This window comes from Rhodnius prolixus, unplaced genomic scaffold (genome assembly GCF_049639745.1).
Source record: "Rhodnius prolixus isolate KJV_2025 unplaced genomic scaffold, Rpr scaffold_8, whole genome shotgun sequence".
Lineage (NCBI taxonomy): Eukaryota > Metazoa > Arthropoda > Insecta > Hemiptera > Reduviidae > Rhodnius > Rhodnius prolixus.
In genome coordinates this window covers 10,418,638-10,441,789 of record NW_027411593.1, presented here as the reverse complement: position 1 = coordinate 10,441,789, position 23,152 = coordinate 10,418,638, and the positions used below count along the sequence as shown (strand labels likewise).

General features: G+C 34.7%; 1 protein-coding gene and 1 long non-coding RNA gene across 6 annotated transcripts in view; one reads left to right on the top strand and one right to left on the bottom strand.

The window, feature by feature from the left end:
• Nucleotides 1-683: 683 nt before the first annotated feature.
• The window catches only part of Trim9 (E3 ubiquitin-protein ligase Trim9), a 309,139-nt gene continuing 286,670 nt past the window's right edge, over nucleotides 684-23,152 (bottom strand). The window contains exons 2-10 of one of the 3 annotated variants that reach the window (XM_074121663.1): nucleotides 22,806-22,901; nucleotides 21,341-21,574; nucleotides 8,454-8,613; nucleotides 8,322-8,372; nucleotides 3,460-3,599; nucleotides 2,761-2,899; nucleotides 2,410-2,637; nucleotides 2,146-2,318; nucleotides 684-871 (exon numbers count right to left, since the gene is read on the bottom strand). In XM_074121663.1, the coding sequence (XP_073977764.1) occupies nucleotides 752-871; nucleotides 2,146-2,318; nucleotides 2,410-2,637; nucleotides 2,761-2,899; nucleotides 3,460-3,599; nucleotides 8,322-8,372; nucleotides 8,454-8,613; nucleotides 21,341-21,574; nucleotides 22,806-22,901 (1,341 nt within the window). In that variant the 3' untranslated portion in view covers nucleotides 684-751. The remainder of the gene's footprint in view (nucleotides 872-2,145; nucleotides 2,319-2,409; nucleotides 2,638-2,760; nucleotides 2,900-3,459; nucleotides 3,600-8,321; nucleotides 8,373-8,453; nucleotides 8,614-21,340; nucleotides 21,575-22,805; nucleotides 22,902-23,152) is intronic. The other 2 variants (XM_074121664.1, XM_074121665.1) reach the window with 2 other exon arrangements.
• Nucleotides 4,471-8,104, top strand: LOC141450828 (uncharacterized). 3 transcript variants are annotated; one of them, XR_012456348.1, is made up of 3 exons: nucleotides 4,471-4,641; nucleotides 4,722-4,921; nucleotides 5,484-8,103. It is a non-coding gene; the product is annotated as an uncharacterized lncRNA (long non-coding RNA). The 3 variants fall into 3 exon arrangements; XR_012456346.1 differs by having other exon boundaries at nucleotides 4,474-4,921; nucleotides 5,484-6,120; nucleotides 6,217-8,102; XR_012456347.1 differs by having other exon boundaries at nucleotides 4,475-4,921; nucleotides 5,484-7,209; nucleotides 7,329-8,104.

Here is a 23,152-nt window from a genome sequence, read left to right as displayed (position 1 = left end):
ATAATTCAGTGAATCTTTAAAAAAGATGTGGTAAATACATTGATTTTTTTTATTTTTAATTTTATAATATTTTACACATATAAACAAGAATGAAAAATAAAAAGGGAAGATTTTTATATATAAAAACAATTATTAAAAAGGGACAATAAAATATTCAAAAATCGCAAATGCAAATTACAAATTAAGTATTGTAAAATGGATATGTAATTTCTTAGGAATGAATAAATGTTTTTTTCTCTCATCATTTTCTTTCTTTAACTTAATAGTTTTTTTTCCAGTTTTCCTCTCTTTGTATGTGGCTCATTCATGTTTCCAATCTTTGTTGAAAATCATTCATGAAATAGCAAATTATTTATTTTTTTTAAAATTTTATTTTAGGTCTAAGTACGTTTCCTTAATAATATTAATGAAACCATCATATATTATTATATAAATATTTCAACTCTCTATCAATGAATCTATCTTTCTGTTCTCTCTCTCTTTCTTCGCCTAATAGAAATCTTTTATTTTATACTCTTTTTTCATAAATACCATCTAATACTTTAATAAAGCCAATTAAGTAATATTTTCAGATTAATATTCTAAATTATAGGAATAGTTACTTAAAGAGTTACTTTTTTTTTCCTCTTGGTAGTTTTGAAGCACATGAATCGTTTTGTTAAACACGCTTTAAAAGTTCTCCATTTTTTTGTTTGTCTTTTTTAAATTTTATTTTCTGTGTTGTTTTACTCGAGCCTAGGCTGGTGCATATTTATGAATCTTCAATGTCTGATGGAAGATCTAAAGCTGTGTGAAGTGTGACTGTTACCCCTCTGTTTACGCTAACTGCTGGATAGAATACACCGTACAGATTGTGAAATGCTATGGGTCCCTGTAAAAAGAAAATATATATAAATAAATAAATATGTGCCTTCAAATACGATTTAAATACTACGTACAAATAGTGTAACGCATCATATTTGAAAAAAAATACTTCGAGAGACGCATGAGAGACAGTTTACTTGTACGATAAAGTGTATCTGTACACAAGCAATGCGGTCTAAATATTACAAAATAAAAGATCTTCTCAATGGAGTAAATGTCCAGGATTGAGAGGAATACTAACACAAGGATGAGGAGAACTTACGATATTCACCTGATGGATTTAAAATAAAAGAGGCAGGATTGTTACTGGCCATTTAAGAACAGAATGGACTTTTAATTTCAAAGCTGAAGGAAACTTATTTATTAATAGATATTGACATTACCAGTAGAAGAATTCAAGGATAGGGAAAAAGCAGCCAGGGCTAGCGTGTAACGACTTTAATTTTCATTAGTAGGTTTGAATAGAACTAAAGCTGTGGAAAAGGCATAGATATTCCTCATTGGGAATCAGCACAGACCTGACGAAGCGACAACTATTCTATACTGGCCATGGTGCAGGCATTACCTTTCTGAGAGGACCACATTGTCTCTACTAATGTAAGAATCGCTGCAACTATAGTAATAACTAAGCACTACGACCATCTAAAGAAGCTATCCATCCTTTATTAGAATGCTGGGCGCCAAATTGGCCAAAAGTAGTCACTGAATATAAAAACGATATGTAAAACGCGATGTGATGAAGAAAGCTACTACGAAGCTAAATCACTGCGTCCTAGATCATCTAATATAGCTCCAAGAGAAAGTCATTTGTCCATAGAATTTGATAGTAATCATCAGCTTGCCCAGGAACAGGATTTTGGCTTCTGCAAGCTGGACGAACTAATATATTTCCTCTTAGGAAGATGCTTAGAGTTATGATTGGATCAATGCTGAATGATATCGGTGATATCACATCACAAACAAACTTGCTTTGTCAGATATTGTGTTGATAACGATCAGAAGCTTAATAAGTGTAAGTATAATTACTCTACATTCAAACAAATTACTGAAAACGGATGAAAAGTGACACCGGTAGGTCATAAAAAACACTATGTACTACAACGAATGAAATTACTGAAGTTAGTATTAATCACAACTTTTCCAACACGGCTTCTTTATTATTTACGTTTTCTATCCGAGTTTGGTACATCAAGTGCCTTTTACAATCAAAGAATGACGAGAATCAACATTTTGCAACTGCGGATTTTAATATTGCAACAAAGATCTTTTAAGAAAACTTACATGTGGTTCTTCATTAACATAAAAGCTAACTTGATGCCTGTTCAGATCAAGGAGTACACCAACTGTTGATCCTTGCTGAATACCGCCTTCACATCTTTGTCCATGTACTTTAGCATGAACAAACCATGATCTCTGACGATCTATATACATGCCCCATCCTTTTTCATCTTTGCCTGCGAATAAATAAATGTTTATTGAATAATTCAGAAATAACAAACGAATAAGAAAATATCTGTCAAAAAAACAAAATAAAACAATAATTACCTAACATCTGATCTTTGGTGACATCAATCCTTGCGATACCAAAACTGGGATCAGTATCCGTATTATACCTGTCTATTGTGAACTCCCAGTAATGAACTCCACGTGAAAAACCTACACTGCCAAGTGCAACTCTGTGCTCATACCCATCACAAGCAGATACACTACAATTATCCTCGCTGAAACGTAATTCTGTACCACTGATGCAAGGATCGAATGTAAACCATGCAACTAGAAAAAAAGAATATAATTATAAAATATACAATTATTACACTCAGGAACTCGATAGAACGCAAATAAATGGTTGAGGTAATTGTGTTAATGATATATCTAACTTCATAAATAAAAATTTACCTTCAGCAGTTTGTAGGCCAATAATTTCGCTATATTCTCCTTCGCCAGTATTGTTAAACGCTTTAACTCGAGCATTGTATGTGGAATTGAAGTGCATACCATCCACTGTGCAGATAGTTTCTTTACCACAGTACACTTCCTGCAACAAGAGGAAAATATCTTACAAATTCAAATAATTTAACTTACAAATTTAATTGCCATTGGTGAGTCTTTAATATTCAAACGTCTATTAATTGTGAAACCTGGGATTTAAGGCTTTAATTATTTATAGATTAGCAAAGAGTTTTATTTTATTTAATTTTCTAAATACTCTGGACACATTTAACAATAAAATAAATGAATTCTTTTTCTGCACTAAAGAAGAAAGGTACCTTAAAAAAATACAACTACAAAATCAATCACACTTTTAAAAATAGGTTATTTCTTGTGAAAACAGTTCCTATCTATCGCATTTATTTCAATTATTATCTACTTTTTGTAGTACAATCTATATCATATTTCGATTTAATTCTCTAGTAACATTTGTTTACTAAATTACACATTAGAGATCTGTTTCTTTTAGGAGCATTAGGGTTTATGTATATTTCAAGGAAGTAATTGCAATTGAACAAATTAAACATTTAATTCTGGTTTAAACCGCAAAATAAACATTATGGCGCAATAATAATAGTAATGATAATAAATGTACTGAACACTTACTCGAAATTCACCACCATTTCCATCGTCTAGCTCTAAAACATAACCTTCCACATAACTTGTAGGAGGTGGTTGCCAAGCAACCGTAACACTGTTATTCTCAGCACTACACTCTTCTGGAATGATTATGGGTGCATTTGGAGCTGGAATAAATAATTATAAATTAGAAAGAACAAAATATTATAATTATTGAATTATAGATTTTTTATTTGTTTGTTCGTACATGTAAAACCTAATACAATAAATAAAAACTCACCATGCTTCTTTTATGTGTATTCATAAAAAAAAAGGTAAACTAAACACAAAAATAAATGAAATAATTTTCAGATGACCAGATTAATCTCAATCAAGAGAACATTCTTTTTATATTTCCTAAATAATTCTTTTCAATCGCCAACAAATAAAAGAAAATTACGCAAGTAACAAATTTTAACTTTTAGCTCAGAACCTTGTGAATTTAGATACATATGTCTAGTTAGATACGACTTAGTGAAAATGTGAGCACAAAACTCACAAATCCGAAAATATATTAGGTTACTAACCGGTTTAAAGTTTAGATTTGTTTTTGGAGAATAGACTCCAAATTTAGTAAACGTTTTAGAGAGTTTTTCGTTGCCAAAATTTGGCTTATTTTATTTTTAAATAAAATAAACGTAATTTAACGCACTATGCAATAATTTAAACAATTTGAAAATGTTTATAGGAGGACTTCTAAATTGTTTTATTTTTTAAACATTAACTTTTTTAATTAAAAAAAATACTAAACTTTCAGTATTTTTTTCCTACTTTATAAGAAATTGTTTCCATAACTGGCACTGTAGCAATCTTGTTGATTAGAAGCTATTACAATATTATTAAATTACCTTTTAATGTTTTGAAAATGCTTTAATATTAAGAGGAGCATTTTTAGAAAAAGATTCATCGGAATTGCTTGAAATCACAGTTTGACCGTCACGTAGCGTGCGACTAGTACAGCAGTTAACATAAGAAGGTATCTATTAGGTTACAGAATAAACCAACAGATGTTTTTAATAATTGTATACAGGTAATATTATTTAAAAGGTATTGCTGTCATAATTTTAAACTTTAAATTATATAAGTAAATTTGTGTAATCTGAACAAACATGTCCGTTCCCTTGAGAGAAAAGAACTGAGAAAAAAAGTGATGCTGTGCATGAGATTTTGGTAATAAGAGTATTATTTATTTTGAGCTTGTTGCTTATAATTGCGCGATTTAATTAATTGAAATAGGGCACTCTTTCAAGAACACAAGGTAAGGCTGTGTCACTCCACCTTTTCTGAAATCGAAGATTTGACTTTTGAGCTTCTCCCTCACACATCTCATTATATATATGTGCATGCTAGAGATAAAAATAGAAATTTTAGAGTTTTGCTTCCTAAGATTGGCTCACTGATGGGCTGAACGGAAACATTGGCCAATATATCCAGCTGTCAGCATTAATACGTAAGTAAAATTTTTTAAATTGTATGTAGCTATTGTTTTATTCCTTTGTAATTCAAAAAGAGAGAATGTAAAATAGGAAATACACTTTCAAATATATCTAAAATGAGGAATTGTTATTTTATTTTACTTTTTGTTTTTATAAAAACTGTCTGTTTTATTTTGAATGCTGCCAGTTTACAAGTGAAATTTTAATGTGGTGTACTGTTAGTGACATGCAACAGCGGAACAGAGAGGTCTGGTAATAGGAAAGAGGAACACGATCGCTGGCCCTCTCTAACACTAAAGTGATCGCTGGAAGTGTTTGGAAAATTTATTGCTATCCACTTTATATCCTGTGATAAACTCTTTTCACAGCCATATTTCATATAAATAAACGGATGGCATTTTATTTTTTATTTTTGGCTAAATTAAAATATAGCCCAGAGAAGTGATGTAGATTGGCGTTCATTAGAATTAAGTGCTCTCTTTTTTTCGAGATGGAGAGACCAGTAATGTAGGACCATTAACACATTTTTTTACGTATTGGATGGATTTTGCTAGATTTATAATTCATTATTTTCAGGCGCTTCAACCATCTCTGCTGGCCTTTGGTGCTAGGGAGTAATTTTTCAATCAACTATCGGCCTCCAGTGTTTCTTCACAACAGACAATACTGGATCCACTCACTATCACCGGATATTCAACTGCAAAATGAAGCTCCTTATTAAAAAGGTTGGGCAGCTGGAGTCGAACCCTAGGATCACCTCACAGGATTTCAGTGCCCTAATCACTGGGTTAATCGTTCCCTTAGTATTTCGTTCTACGAAGTATTGGGTTCAAAATAGTTGGATGAAATGAGTAAAGTGCACGGTAAAGTTTGAATGTAACACTAAATATTTGAGAAAAAATAAGCTTAGGAAATGATCTACCCCTTCGGTTTATCTAGGATCTGGAATAGATTAAAGAGACTGAAGAAATGAGATAATGTTGTCTAGGATGGAACAAAGAATGCCAGCAAATAACAGTTTAGGAAAAGCAGTTGATTTCTGCTTTAAAACAAAATCTACGAGACTACTACAACAAATATAAAAAATATATTCCACATTCTAAGCTATAATCATCTACTTCAACAATTACTCAAGCATGCAAAGCATACATTATTTTTAGTGCGAATGACATATGAAATTTAATGAAATGTGATTTTGAAAGGAAATTTAAAGGTAGAGAGTTCTAAGTAGTTTTTAGAATAGATTTGAACAGATTTATGTTTCTAAATAATTCTATATAGTTTCACTGAGAGTTCATGCACTTTGCAGGTTGCATAATTTGTTGGATTTTTCAATGTGGGTTTGAAGAAACAATAAGATTTTTATTCTAAGGAAGTCTGAGATAGAACATTCAATTATCCTGAGCATTGCATGGATAAAAATAGCTTGCTACAAGTTACAATATCCAACTAAAGTCAGTCGAAGAAAAACCTAACTAAATGACAATCAAGTGACACGAACAATGTGATGGTAGGGGACGCAAAGATCATAACACTGAAGACTAATTTGCACGCACGTTTACCATTTATATGGCCGGGATTTACCAAAAAAATGTTCAAGAATATTTGTTTTAATCTTCTCGATTATCTTGATAAGCTAAAGTTCTTGCTTTTGTGGGAATACACGACATAACAACTTGCATAGCAAATGCAACTCAATGACTGAAATTATGAAGCTGTCTTCTGGACTGCAACACCACTTTTTTAAAAGCTTCTTAGAAGCTTTAAAGCTTAGTTGCAATTAAGGACGTAAGATCAGTTTTTAATGAACCATTAAAGGCTTGCTATAAACCCTTCTGTTCTAGACATTCTAGAATCAAAGGCAACGAGAAAAGCGATCGAATCGGCTAGGTTGGCGTCCTTGACACCCCGCTATTGTCGCCACGAAGAAATTACGCGACATGGAGGTGGTATAAGAGAATTAGGAGAAGCATTGGGTGAAAAATGCAGTAAGATGATTCTAGAGAAAAAACGTTTATCGAAGAAATTAGGCAGGTGGCATGAAGTTCCTTTCCTTTTTGAGCAGGATGCAATTTAAGGGTTTTTATTTTTTGTGGCTGGGCCCTTTCTAGGACGGCCAGACAATGCACAAGCAGGACATCATAAGGTGGACAAGGAAAAGGTTGTATCGCTATCTATTTGCCCTTTCTGTCATTAATAGAAGAAGTATTACGTCAAGAGAAGCATACTCTCAAGGAATTTCGAAGCTCAAGGGCATCTTGAAATATTGCAGGCAGATTCGAATTAAGAGAACTCTGTGGGGGTGTGTATGAGCCAATAAAAACCTTCTAAGATGTCGAAGATCTTTGTGTTTTTGAGCTGTAGTATGCTATTTACACACACATATGTATATCTTTAGAAATCATTTTGTTTCTGTTTCAGCGTTATAAATAATCGAAAATCGAAAATTGGTTAATGAGAATCAAGTGTATTGTAACTTGCAATCAGTAAGGTGCGGGCAGAGATTTTGTAAATGGAAATCACACCTTCTTAGCAGTTCTGTTGTGAATCTGAAGATGGATAATAAAATCTGAAACTGGAATAAAATTTAATTCAAAATTTTGCTACAACTTAAGAGGAATATTAACGAATATTAGCGTTTTTAAATTGTGTAAATGAAAATCAATTAGCGGAAATCACGCACTCATAATTTCACGAATTAAGATACGAAAAATGGCCGCATCTTTCCTAAAATTAATTAATCCTCTCTCTTAAATTTGATTCCTCTTTCAAAAACTCCCTATAAACCCAATGAGAAGCGGGACCTGCTCGTCCTCCCAAAGAAAAAAAGATCAATGAAAACTTAAGTATTATCCACTGCGACCACTTTGGACCGGCAGTTTTACGCTCCCTTTTGGAAAAACCAACAAGAATTATGCACCTCCAAAAGTGGGAAACTCTTTGCAAATGTAACCATCAAATTGTTACATGATCTTTTATAAATAAATAAAAAAATAAAACAAAGAGAAAAAGTGCACGTAGTTAGATTTTAAGTGTTGTACATGCAGTATATTTTTAAAAGTGAACATAAAATAGATGTAACCTAAAATAGGCACGTAGAATTCATAATAGGACATTAGTAATTTTTTTTAAAGAAATCCCCTCCTCCTACGATCCCATTTTGGTTTACAAAATTTTGGAATAACTAATTTCAAATCCAGCCTTTTTTTTTTGTCTATAGGTCAATGATGGAAAATGACTTTCCCAATAACAACATGCTTTTCCAATAATGATTCGAATATGAAAATTCCATTTAAAAATCCATGATGTAAATTAAACTGATTCATGCTTTGCAACATATATGATTCCTATTTTCGATTTTTTTAACGAAAAAACATACAACAAATTCTTTGATTGCTTTGCAATGCAGCGTACCTGCAGGTAGTCTTTCCTCGCCATCTTTAGCCGCTATAAACGTGTTAATTACTTTAAAAACAAGATGTATTTAAAAGAAATATTAGTAAAATTTTGGGTAATTAGTAAAAGTATTTTTTTAAAAATACTTACGTTTCATTTGGATAAAATTCAACTGTTCAATAGCTCGTGCTAGTGGTTTGTGATCTAAGGTTAGATCGCAGTATGGCGAGACTCGAGGACATGCTAAGTTTGGATCTTGGTACCAGATCATGTCTTCATTGGCTACACGACTAATTAACATTGTTCCTACCTGAAATGGAAGATAACAATAATGCAAAATTAATTACTTAATAAACCTAGGTTTTAGCCAAATCTTAGCTAAACTATAAAATAAAGTATTGCCTACATTTTCAGGCAGGCTTTACGTCCAACTACCAAATTAATTAGGTGTCGTGGCCAGAGGCGACTAGTAAACATACTTTACAATAAATTTCTTTTATTAACCATTAAATAAAATCCAAGGCCAAGACCGGCAATCGAACCCAGTACCACAATACGAGGGTCGTTTGAAAAGTCCGTGCAAAGTCAGAGAGATAGCACCACTGGCGCGTATCGAGGTTATGTTTAGTTAGTAGCATCTCTTGGAAGAACACACACCAAGTTTCAGCCAGATCGGTCTATTTCTTTGTGTTTGGCATTCGTTTGAATCGAGGAAGTCGAGTGATTTTCAAAAAATGGACGAAAAAGAATTTCGTGTGTTGATTAAACACTACTTTATTTATGAAAGGCAAAACGCCTGAGGAGACTAAAGAGAAGCTTGATAAACATTATGGTGACTCTGTACCTTCGATTAGAACAGTTTATAAGTGGTTTCAAAATTTTCGGAGTGGCCATATGGGCACAAGTGACGCTGAACGTTCTGGACGCCCTGTTGAGGTTACTACTCCAGAAATCATTGATAAAATCCATGATATGGTGATGGATGAGAGAAGAGTGAAGGTGCATGAGATTGCTAGTGCTGTGGGCATCTCGAATGAACGGGTACATAATATTTTGCATCAACATTTGGACATGACAAAGCTATCCGCAAGATGGGTGCCGCGATTGCTCACGCTTGACCAAAAACGAAATCGTGTGAAGTGTTGCAAGGACGGTTTGCAGCTGTTCTAGAAGAATCCGCAAGACTTTAAGCGTTGTTTCGTCACTGTGGATGAAACATGGATACATCACTACACTCCTGAGACCAAAGAACAATCTAAACAATGGGTTACCAAGGGGGAATCTGCGCCAAAAAAGGCGAAGACCGTTCCTTCGGCCGGAAAGATTATGGCGACTGTCTTTTGGGATTCGCAAGGAATAATCCTCATCGACTATCTGGAAAAGGGTAAAACTATTACAGGTGCATATTATTCATCGTTATTGGACCGTTTGAAAACCGAGCTGCAAGAAAAACGCCCACGATTGGCCCACAAAAAAGTGCTTTTCCATCACGACAACGCACCAGCTCACACCTCAGCAGTTGTGGTCGCAAAATTAATGGAAATAGGGTTCCAACTCGTTTCACATCCCCCCTATTCTCCAGACTTGGCTCCCTCGGACTACTATTTGTTCCCCAATGTGAAGAAATGGCTGGCGGGAAAAAGATTTTATTCAAACGAGGAGGTGATTGCAGAAACGAATGGCTATTTTTCAGACTTGGACAAATCCTATTATTCGGAAGGGATCAACAAACTAGAGCAGCGTTGGACGAAGTGTATAAGCCTAGAAGGAGACTATGTTGAAAAATAAAAAAGGTTTACCCCAAAAAATTAAGTAGTTTTTATTTTTGCACGGACTTTTAAACGACCGTCGTATATATTAGCTTTGCAGGTCTCGTCTCTAACTGCTCGGCTAGCGAGGCGCTTTCGCTGAACTATAACACCTAATAATCGCCCTAAAATTGCATTTACTAGGGAAGGTAACGTAAAAAATCCTACAGTACTCATCAAAGCCCTTTCAACGGCAGCCCCAGTCTCCAGAATATGAAAAGAGGAGGATTATAATTCTCTTCTTGATGATAGGCTGTTATTTCTTTCCAGCCCCTTAGAACTGATACGCGTACGGCTTCTACTCTGGTACTCATCTAGATCAGTTTGAGTGGGATCTGACAATGCAGCTCCTGACCTAAGCTTACTTCTAGCCCCAGCTTGCTTGCAGTTCCTTGTGATACTCCCAATTTTCTTTCTGCCTTCATTGTGTTAACTATAACTAGCTTCATTGCATATTTGTACCTTAATGCAGTCCAAATTAAACTATATATTAATAACTGAAGTGAAGTTTTATCCGAAGCAAATTAGCAATGCAAGAAATCCAATAAAATTATTGCACGTGTGAAACTAGAATCAAAATGGCCGGTCCTAAAGTTAAATTAATTAAAAAAAAACTGTTTAAAAAAAAAAAAATTAATCTAAACAATTCCTTATCAGAACTGGAGAGAAATGAAAATAACAAACATAAAAAATAAATAAACTTAAATGAAACAACAAAAGTTTAATTTAATTTTGTTCATTAAACAAAGTATGGAGGGACTTTAATTCAACTTGATTACGACATCATGGCTGTTCATGCTTACCTGCTGATACCATTTCTTTTCTTACTTCTTTTTTTGTGCTTTTAAGAGCACTTAGAAGGGGGCCATTATAGGGAATCATGACAGAGCATACTGAATAGGTATTATTCTATATTATTCATCTGTTCACAGATTTTCGTTTAATGTTACACATCAAGAATTTGAAAGTAAGTTACTGACTTATAATCTGTAATTCATTCTTTTGATTCTCTGACAAAAATACGCTTAAATACGAGGAAATGAAGAATACGTTTCATGTAAAATTAGTTCACTACTAGTAAATGGGAAATTCATCCTTTATTTGTCAACCATAATCATCCACTTAATACTGTTACCGAAAAATGCCGATAGATGGCAGGAGCTGCCGCATTTGGCTACATTTTATAACAAAAGTTGGAGTGAATATTTGACTGCCAGATTGGCATTCTGCTTATCGTCAAAACATTGAAGATACAATTCTTTCTTGTACGCTCGGCCTGGGTCAGTGTTGTCGATTGACGTTATAGCCACAGGTAAGTCATTATCTTGTTTTTAGTCTTACTGTTATTTACTGTATGGGTTATCCCTTATTTTTGAATTTAGTATAGTCATTTTGTGTACACTTTTCGTTTACCTATTAGGTTTAGTTTAGATCTTACTTACGATTTTCCTGTTATTTTGAGTTAATGTTCCTTTCTATAAATACGGTTATTTTTCTGTGCAATTATAGTACACGAGAGAATTTTCTTCATCTGTCGCGCTATGTGATTGACTACTGGACCCACCCTTCTTCTTGGGCTTCAGATATCCCGTTAGGGGCGCCCTTAAGAGCATTTATATACTGGGGCTGGTTAGGAGTATCGCTCGGACAGCCTAGGCTATCTGGCGCCCGCAAATAGTATCGCCCCTGAAAGGGGAACCGAAAGGGATCGCTCCCTCCAATAGCCGGTCACAAATACAAAACAGGAATTAGCTCAAAAAACGGAAACGCAAAATTACAAAAAGCTAAAAGTTAATATTTTATTATGAGCAGGAAGGGAAGGTGAGTGGCCAAAATACTCAATCGAAAGAAGCATTTTCACTGAAAGAATTTTTCCAGTTTTTCCCTGAAATACTCCAAAGAATTTTCACTTAACTTCGGATTTACAAGTAATACTCCGAAAGCTTTAGATCTTTTATTTGAATAATTTATTTATTTATTTTTTTTAAGGAACGCTCGTTTAGTTCTGGGTTTCAGATGGGTGGTACTTTGCGTTTAAGTATAATTTCAGTCATGAATTCGTGTTATCTTTTCGTGACCGTAAACTTTATGATTGAAGCGAGGATTCGATAACACTCCGTCTTTACGCCAACGTTTCGACAACTTTATTGTCTTCTTAATTTCTTATAGTTTTTTAAATAAGCTGTTGTATTTTTCAATATTCTAATTGTTGTGTTGCTTAACTGAAATATCCAGGCCTTGAGGAAGACAATAAATTTGTCGAAACGTTGGCGTAAAGACGGAGATTTTTTGTTTTTCCCCCCTATTTTGACCGAATCCTCGCTATTACAATCCTAAATATAATCTCAGGTTATAGAAAAACTCGTAGTTTATCTTTGAAATATTATCGTAAGAGAATCTTTTTCTACTTTAAAGAAAATTGAGCTAAAGTAAGTAAAGGTCACTCAAGATTAATTAGCAGGTATTTTTTTATAATCAATTTTATAACAAAATAAGTTTATTAATGCCCTTAGCTTTCTTGGCTGTTGTCAAGAGTAACGCGAAACACAGCGGCTAGCCTAATATTTCCCGAATATTAATCTGGTCGATCAATCAATGACCAAAACTGACAGGTGATAATAAGGGTTTGCCCAAATAGTTCGCCCCTTCATAAGGCTTTCAATTTATTCTTCCAAGTTTTAATATTAAAAGTCTCGGCTACAGTAACCATGAGATTATATTTCACGTCTTAAATATTTTAAAATAAATTAACATTATCGATTTAAGTGTGGGCTGTGCATATCTATTAGTTTATTTAGAAGTTGGTGCATTTTATGACAGTTATCGATCTGATTATTTTGTAAATTATTGTATCTTCTAATATTTTAACTGTGGCTTTTGATACCATGATAAATCAGAATCCAGCTGGATACTTTTTATCCAATTTCTTTTGGAAAACCAGGTAGCTCTTTCTTTCAATTCCCTATCAAATAAATTTCTGAGATAAATAAAATCGATAAATTTCTGTTTCCGATTTCAGATTAAACGGAGCAACACAGAAAAACACAGATAATTTCTCTTTCAATTTTTGTTTTCTGTTTTCTTTCAAGGTTTTTTTGTTTTGAAGTACGAGGGTCGTCTGGAAGTCCGTGCAAAGTCAGAGAGATAGCACCACTGGCGGGTATCGAGGTTATGTTTAGTTAGTAGCATCTCTTGGAAGAACACACACCAAGTTTCAGCCAGATCGGTCTATTTCTTTGTGTTTGGCATTCGTTTGAATCGAGGAAGTCGAGTGATTTTCAAAAAATGGACGAAAAAGAATTTCGTGTGTTGATTAAACACTACTTTATGAAAGGCAAAACGCCTGAGGAGACTAAAGAGAAGCTTGATAAACATTATGGTGACTCTGCACCTTCGATTAGAACAGTTTATAAGTGGTTTCAAAATTTTCGGAGTGGCCATATGGGCACAAGTGACGCTGAACGTTCTGGACGCCCTGTTGAGGTTACTACTCCAGAAATCATTGATAAAATCCATGATATGATGATGGATGACAGAAGAGTGAAGGTGCGTGAGATTGCTAGTGCTGTGGGCATCTCGAATGAACGGGTACATAATATTTTGCATCAACATTTGGACATGACAAAGCTATCCGCAAGATGGGTGTGCCGCGATTGCTCACGCTTGACCAAAAACGAAATCGTGTGTGAAGTGTTGCAAGGACGGTTTGCAGCTGTTCCAGAAGAATCCGCAGGACTTTAAGCGTCGTTTCGTCACTGTGGATGAAACATGGATACATCACTACACTCCTGAGACCAAAGAACAATCTAAACAATGGGTTACCAAGGGGGAATCTGCGCCAAAAAAGGCGAAGACCGTTCCTTCGGCCGGAAAGATTATGGCGACTGTCTTTTGGGATTCGCAAGGAATAATCCTCATCGACTATCTGGAAAAGGGTAAAACTATTACAGGTGCATATTATTCATCGTTATTGGACCGTTTGAAAACCGAGCTGCAAGAAAAACGCCCACGATTGGCCCACAAAAAAGTGCTTTTCCATCACGACAACGCACCAGCTCACACCTCAGCAGTTGTGGTCGCAAAATTAATGGAAATAGGGTTCCAACTCGTTTCACATCCCCCCTATTCTCCAGACTTGGCTCCCTCGGACTACTATTTGTTCCCCAATGTGAAGAAATGGCTGGCGGGAAAAAGATTTTATTCAAACGAGGAGGTGATTGCAGAAACGAATGGCTATTTTTCAGACTTGGACAAATCCTATTATTCGGAAGGGATCAACAAACTAGAGCAGCGTTGGACGAAGTGTATAAGCCTAGAAGGAGACTATGTTGAAAAATAAAAAAGGTTTACCCCAAAAAATTAAGTAGTTTTTATTTTTGCACGGACTTTTAAACGACCGTCGTATATATTAGCTTTGCAGGTCTCGTCTCTAACTGCTCGGCTAGCGAGGCGCTTTCGCTGAACTATAACACCTAATAATCGCCCTAAAATTGCATTTACTAGGGAAGGTAACGTAAAAAATCCTACAGTACTCATCAAAGCCCTTTCAACGGCAGCCCCAGTCTCCAGAATATGAAAAGAGGAGGATTATAATTCTCTTCTTGATGATAGGCTGTTATTTCTTTCCAGCCCCTTAGAACTGATACGCGTACGGCTTCTACTCTGGTACTCATCTAGATCAGTTTGAGTGGGATCTGACAATGCAGCTCCTGACCTAAGCTTACTTCTAGCCCCAGCTTGCTTGCAGTTCCTTGTGATACTCCCAATTTTCTTTCTGCCTTCATTGTGTTAACTATAACTAGCTTCATTGCATATTTGTACCTTAATGCAGTCCAAATTAAACTATATATTAATAACTGAAGTGAAGTTTTATCCGAAGCAAATTAGCAATGCAAGAAATCCAATAAAATTATTGCACGTGTGAAACTAGAATCAAAATGGCCGGTCCTAAAGTTAAATTAATTAAAAAAAAACTGTTTAAAAAAAAAAAAATTAATCTAAACAATTCCTTATCAGAACTGGAGAGAAATGAAAATAACAAACATAAAAAATAAATAAACTTAAATGAAACAACAAAAGTTTAATTTAATTTTGTTCATTAAACAAAGTATGGAGGGACTTTAATTCAACTTGATTACGACATCATGGCTGTTCATGCTTACCTGCTGATACCATTTCTTTTCTTACTTCTTTTTTTGTGCTTTTAAGAGCACTTAGAAGGGGGCCATTATAGGGAATCATGACAGAGCATACTGAATAGGTATTATTCTATATTATTCATCTGTTCACAGATTTTCGTTTAATGTTACACATCAAGAATTTGAAAGTAAGTTACTGACTTATAATCTGTAATTCATTCTTTTGATTCTCTGACAAAAATACGCTTAAATACGAGGAAATGAAGAATACGTTTCATGTAAAATTAGTTCACTACTAGTAAATGGGAAATTCATCCTTTATTTGTCAACCATAATCATCCACTTAATACTGTTACCGAAAAATGCCGATAGATGGCAGGAGCTGCCGCATTTGGCTACATTTTATAACAAAAGTTGGAGTGAATATTTGACTGCCAGATTGGCATTCTGCTTATCGTCAAAACATTGAAGATACAATTCTTTCTTGTACGCTCGGCCTGGGTCAGTGTTGTCGATTGACGTTATAGCCACAGGTAAGTCATTATCTTGTTTTTAGTCTTACTGTTATTTACTGTATGGGTTATCCCTTATTTTTGAATTTAGTATAGTCATTTTGTGTACACTTTTCGTTTACCTATTAGGTTTAGTTTAGATCTTACTTACGATTTTCCTGTTATTTTGAGTTAATGTTCCTTTCTATAAATACGGTTATTTTTCTGTGCAATTATAGTACACGAGAGAATTTTCTTCATCTGTCGCGCTATGTGATTGACTACTGGACCCACCCTTCTTCTTGGGCTTCAGATATCCCGTTAGGGGCGCCCTTAAGAGCATTTATATACTGGGGCTGGTTAGGAGTATCGCTCGGACAGCCTAGGCTATCTGGCGCCCGCAAATAGTATCGCCCCTGAAAGGGGAACCGAAAGGGATCGCTCCCTCCAATAGCCGGTCACAAATACAAAACAGGAATTAGCTCAAAAAACGGAAACGCAAAATTACAAAAAGCTAAAAGTTAATATTTTATTATGAGCAGGAAGGGAAGGTGAGTGGCCAAAATACTCAATCGAAAGAAGCATTTTCACTGAAAGAATTTTTCCAGTTTTTCCCTGAAATACTCCAAAGAATTTTCACTTAACTTCGGATTTACAAGTAATACTCCGAAAGCTTTAGATCTTTTATTTGAATAATTTATTTATTTATTTTTTTTAAGGAACGCTCGTTTAGTTCTGGGTTTCAGATGGGTGGTACTTTGCGTTTAAGTATAATTTCAGTCATGAATTCGTGTTATCTTTTCGTGACCGTAAACTTTATGATTGAAGCGAGGATTCGATAACACTCCGTCTTTACGCCAACGTTTCGACAACTTTATTGTCTTCTTAATTTCTTATAGTTTTTTAAATAAGCTGTTGTATTTTTCAATATTCTAATTGTTGTGTTGCTTAACTGAAATATCCAGGCCTTGAGGAAGACAATAAATTTGTCGAAACGTTGGCGTAAAGACGGAGATTTTTTGTTTTTCCCCCCTATTTTGACCGAATCCTCGCTATTACAATCCTAAATATAATCTCAGGTTATAGAAAAACTCGTAGTTTATCTTTGAAATATTATCGTAAGAGAATCTTTTTCTACTTTAAAGAAAATTGAGCTAAAGTAAGTAAAGGTCACTCAAGATTAATTAGCAGGTATTTTTTTATAATCAATTTTATAACAAAATAAGTTTATTAATGCCCTTAGCTTTCTTGGCTGTTGTCAAGAGTAACGCGAAACACAGCGGCTAGCCTAATATTTCCCGAATATTAATCTGGTCGATCAATCAATGACCAAAACTGACAGGTGATAATAAGGGTTTGCCCAAATAGTTCGCCCCTTCATAAGGCTTTCAATTTATTCTTCCAAGTTTTAATATTAAAAGTCTCGGCTACAGTAACCATGAGATTATATTTCACGTCTTAAATATTTTAAAATAAATTAACATTATCGATTTAAGTGTGGGCTGTGCATATCTATTAGTTTATTTAGAAGTTGGTGCATTTTATGACAGTTATCGATCTGATTATTTTGTAAATTATTGTATCTTCTAATATTTTAACTGTGGCTTTTGATACCATGATAAATCAGAATCCAGCTGGATACTTTTTATCCAATTTCTTTTGGAAAACCAGGTAGCTCTTTCTTTCAATTCCCTATCAAATAAATTTCTGAGATAAATAAAATCGATAAATTTCTGTTTCCGATTTCAGATTAAACGGAGCAACACAGAAAAACACAGATAATTTCTCTTTCAATTTTTGTTTTCTGTTTTCTTTCAAGGTTTTTTTGTTTTGAAGTACGAGGGTCGTCTGGAAGTCCGTGCAAAGTCAGAGAGATAGCACCACTGGCGGGTATCGAGGTTATGTTTAGTTAGTAGCATCTCTTGGAAGAACACACACCAAGTTTCAGCCAGATCGGTCTATTTCTTTGTGTTTGGCATTCGTTTGAATCGAGGAAGTCGAGTGATTTTCAAAAAATGGACGAAAAAGAATTTCGTGTGTTGATTAAACACTACTTTATGAAAGGCAAAACGCCTGAGGAGACTAAAGAGAAGCTTGATAAACATTATGGTGACTCTGCACCTTCGATTAGAACAGTTTATAAGTGGTTTCAAAATTTTCGGAGTGGCCATATGGGCACAAGTGACGCTGAACGTTCTGGACGCCCTGTTGAGGTTACTACTCCAGAAATCATTGATAAAATCCATGATATGATGATGGATGACAGAAGAGTGAAGGTGCGTGAGATTGCTAGTGCTGTGGGCATCTCGAATGAACGGGTACATAATATTTTGCATCAACATTTGGACATGACAAAGCTATCCGCAAGATGGGTGTGCCGCGATTGCTCACGCTTGACCAAAAACGAAATCGTGTGTGAAGTGTTGCAAGGACGGTTTGCAGCTGTTCCAGAAGAATCCGCAGGACTTTAAGCGTCGTTTCGTCACTGTGGATGAAACATGGATACATCACTACACTCCTGAGACCAAAGAACAATCTAAACAATGGGTTACCAAGGGGGAATCTGCGCCAAAAAAGGCGAAGACCGTTCCTTTGGCCGGAAAGATTATGGCGACTGTCTTTTGGGATTCGCAAGGAATAATCCTCATCGACTATCTGGAAAAGGGTAAAACTATTACAGGTGCATATTATTCATCGTTATTGGACCGTTTGAAAACCGAGCTGCAAGAAAAACGCCCACGATTGGCCCACAAAAAAGTCCTTTTCCATCACGACAACGCACCAGCTCACACCTCAGCAGTTGTGGTCGCAAAATTAATGGAAATAGGGTTCCAACTCGTTTCACATCCCCCCTATTCTCCAGACTTGGCTCCCTCGGACTACTATTTGTTCCCCAATATGAAGAAATGGCTGGCGGGAAAAAGATTTTATTCAAACGAGGAGGTGATTGCAGAAACGAATGGCTATTTTTCAGACTTGGACAAATCCTATTATTCGGAAGGGATCAACAAACTAGAGCAGCGTTGGACGAAGTGTATAAGCCTAAAAGAAGACTATGTTGAAAAATAAAAAAGGTTTACCCCAAAAAATTAAGTAGTTTTTATTTTTGCACGGACTTTTCAAACGACCCTCGTATATAGATGAATGAAGAAGTGAGGTTTGGTAGAAGTTTGTGTCTTTCATTTTGATTGTAACTTAGCAACGCCCTTTTATAAAAGTGGATCATTTAAATGAGCTGAACGTAATCACATCTTTTTAACTGTTTTATAAAAGATGGAGGACCGACATTAAGAAATAATATTTTCATTAGTGAAATTAGATAGGAGAGTATATAATAATAAAAACACCCAAATTGGGTGAAAAAAGAAACCTTTCAGACAACGATTTTTCACTTAAGAAAAAGTTCAGCTCTTTGTTTTTGAGTTTGAACTATAAGTACACATTTTTAAGTCCCTAAAATTATAAAATGATTTTTTAAAAATTGGGCAGCGTCCATGTAATCAAGAACAGACAATCAGAGAAAGTTTAAAGTTAATATTTGGTTTAGTTGCCACTAACGCACCGCTATTAAAGCTTTTCGAAAATAATAAGCTAAAAACAATTTCAAAGATTTCTTTAAAACTTTTGAGCATGAAAATGTAAAATTTTCTAGGAAATTTCATTTAAGCTGAGGTTCTTGGAGGAAGAATTAAACTTGCTCCCCCAAAAATTCTCTTTTTTTTTTCAATACATTGTACGGTTCTACCATTTAAATGAAATATATTACAGCGATATTCTTGCACGAACACTCTGAAGTAACCCATGATTTTTTTTAGGAGTCATAAAAACTTTAATCATTTACGCCCGTAGTTTTCTTGTGAACTACCGGCCTCTGGTCAGAATTCTTACGTTACATTCAACACTCTCGGACATTAGGCTGTAAGAAGCTGCCTAGGTAGAGAAAAATCAAAGAGTCAGCAACTGGATTCGAACTTGGGACCGCCACGTGGGAATCCAGTACGCTAACCTTATGGCTATCCCTTCCCTGGGATTGACTTTGAACATGAACAAAACTTAACGTTAATGCTAAACACTTTGGTCCACCCTTTTTTTGTTCAGGGAACATTGATTTTGGGACGCTGAGGCGTTTTCTAAAATTGGACGCAACGCCGAAATACAGATCTAACATTTTTTTGATATCCTAATACCACAAAATCGATGTCTCCTTTCGAGTAAAGCATTTATAATTCAGTGGAATTTCATGATAAGGATGACTTCTTGCTTCTAATCAATAACTGCACTACTATGCAACGAAGTGGCTCAAAGAGATGTTTTTACTCGTATTATTTATTTAGTTAATTTAGTTAAGGAAATACATCAGACGATGGTGATTCTTCCCAATTAAAAGCCGACATCTTTTCAAACTACTTGATAATTAAATCGAAGCCTTCTGAAGCAAGCTAACTACTCGTAATAATAAACATCAAAACTAATTATAGTAATATGTAGAAATACAATTTTCTCTTCTTAATTTAACTTTCGCAACTTCGGAAGGAGCTGATGTCACACTTCATTAATCATAATCACTCGGTGCAAATCTCTCTCTCTGTCTAAAATAAAAGAGGTAATTGAAGTTTAATCTAAATTCATTTAAGTTGAATATATTTCTATTTAAGTTGGGCTTTAATTAATTTCCAAGTCGAAGAGAATAAAATTGACTTGCTAAGTACGCTGCAAAAGTTTCTAGTAGATCTTTGCAAAACATTCCATCGGAGTTTCTGTCTTAAAATAAACAGAGAACACGATGTGTATTTATAGATGTAGTCTCTAGTTTTATTGGGATAATTTTAGAAAATTACAACTTAAATTGGATACAAAAATCAACTTTCACTCTTTCTTTTGTAATCAAAACTTTTAAAAAACGGAGAGGAAACCATTTTGCAATCAACAAATTCTTCAATAACGGAATCTTTACTTACATTCAAATATATATACTTGCAACTGAACGCCAAATTAATGAAGGGAACTGTACCGTGAGGAAGAATCTTGTACGGTAGATGAGAACAAGAAGGTTGAAATAGTCGCGAGTATATTGTATAAGAATAAAGGAATCTTGAATCACTAAGAAATGGTTGGAGGTGCACCAAGGAGAGAGACAAGATAGAAAAGAAGACTAAGGAAAAGTCGCCAAAGAGAAATCGCTTTGGTTGAGAGAGGGTGAGACGGACAAAGTCTTCTGAAAACTGTATGGCTAAGAAAGAAAAAGAAACACCAAATTAATGAAGGGAACTGTACCGGGAGCAAGAATCTCGTAAGAAGGATGAGAAGAGGGATGTTGAGGTAATTAAGGTACACTGTAAGAATAAAGGAACTTAGAACTACTTAGGAATTGCTGGAGGTGCACCCGGGAGAGGCAAGAAGTTATGGTAGAGAAAGGAAGATAATGGTTAGATGATGCCGAAGAAGACTTGGATGGCTGGGTTTAAGGAAATAGATAGAAATCGCTTTAATTTGAGAAGCTGAGGTGGTCGGTCAGGATCCTTCGAGGACTTTAGAGCCACGAAGAAAAAGAAAAACCACACTAATCACTTTCATCCTTAAAAATGAAAATAACACCCTACCTGGAGAAAAGCTGACGAATCGTTCTCCTTCAACGCTTCAATACAGAATTGCATCAATGCAGTCGTATGCTGTAACTTAGCGGTACACGCTGCTACTTGATCCTTCAATGTACGCACTTTAACGTCCCTTTCTTGTCGGACATATTCTACCAGCTGAAGTTTTCTAGCTTCCAATGCGGCCATTAGATCGTCCACTTCTTGTATAACCGCTTCTTCAAATTCCACACAATGTTCCTTAAGAAAATAATAAGAAAAATTAAAAATATGTCAGCTGAGTACTTAAGCTTAATTTGGAATACAAAAATTGTATTTACAGAAATATGCTTGTACCTGTGGAAATAAGGTAAAAAAGGTACTAGATTGGAGTTGCAACTTACCAAACGGCTTTGGAAAATAATATGAAATCGTAATCTTCAAAAAAATAAGTTGAAAGTATAATTTTTTAGCCTGAATAAAGGATTTTGAATGAACATCAATACTTTATTTATTTAAAGAGCAACGATGACCTGGAAAATGTAATGTGAGAAAACTCACGAACTGGGGATTGGCGCGACATTCTCCTTAATGTTGTAATAAAAAAACAAAACCTAATTCACACAGAGCACACTTGTGGGATCAATGCAGTAGATAGCCTGATAGGAATTTCCAACGCCCCAAGGGTTGTGACCCATTACAATCTGCAAAAAAAACCTTCTTTTTTTATAGACACTTGGGAGATTTTATCTACGCTTATGTATGGAGATTATCGTTTTAGGTTAATATACGCTCTAATTGGACAAAGGAATGACGATTGGTGATAAGGAGCTTTTTAGGAAATAAATTCCTCGCTGAAAGAACAGACGAAAATGATCTGTGGAAAAAATTCTGAGCTGAAACCAAAAGGTAACAAATTCTGGAGGAAATGGTAGCGTGATATCCCTTGTTTTATTGTTCGCCCAGTTGGTCGCGACATAACTGTCACAAGGGATTTTGGCGTAGGAGTGGAAATTTGATATAACTGGGACTGGGCAAGGGCCTTGAAGCAAATGGGATTTGCAGATCGGTGTGGATTGGTAATGGCCTGCTCACATAAAAGGGTGCAACAGTGATGGATTCCAGAGATTTCCAATAATGTTAATAAAAAATAATTGTACGTAACAATTGCACAATATTGTTTCCACCTAAATAACTGCTTCAAAGTAGCTCAAGACAGATCATAGCTACAGTTCATTTACATATTTATGCATAAAATATCAGTTTAAACTTCCTTAGTTTACTAATCACATTTAATTTGCATATCTCAAAGAAATTAAATATTATTTTATTTTGAAAAAGTTTCGTTTATTTTGTATTTGTATTCCACAATTTTTTGGATATTATAAAACATTTTATTTACTGAAACCCGATATCGAAAAAATGTTTCTTTTATATTTCATTATTATTCATTAATTTACTTTATTAATGAAAATAAGAACCAATCACTTACGCCTATTTTATCTGTCATCCCTTTGAGCCTTTGGATAAATTCTGTCGTCGATCTAGCCTTCTCTGAGAGTTGTTGCAGATTTTGGGATAGCTCGGTCTGGAAAATAAGTAAAATTGTAAAATTAATTTATTGAATGTAATTAGCCTAATATTTTTATCATGTGGGTAAATTTAAATTCATCCAATTCACTGAAATTATACTTTAGTGAAAACCTGAACACCCTTTTTTTTTTAAAAAAAAAAGTCCTCAAATTGCTGTTTGAAATAGTCATAGATTTATATTTTCCAAAATTTTAGCAGCACATTTCACTCTTCTTAACAATATATAAGTCAAAGCACTTACCCTAC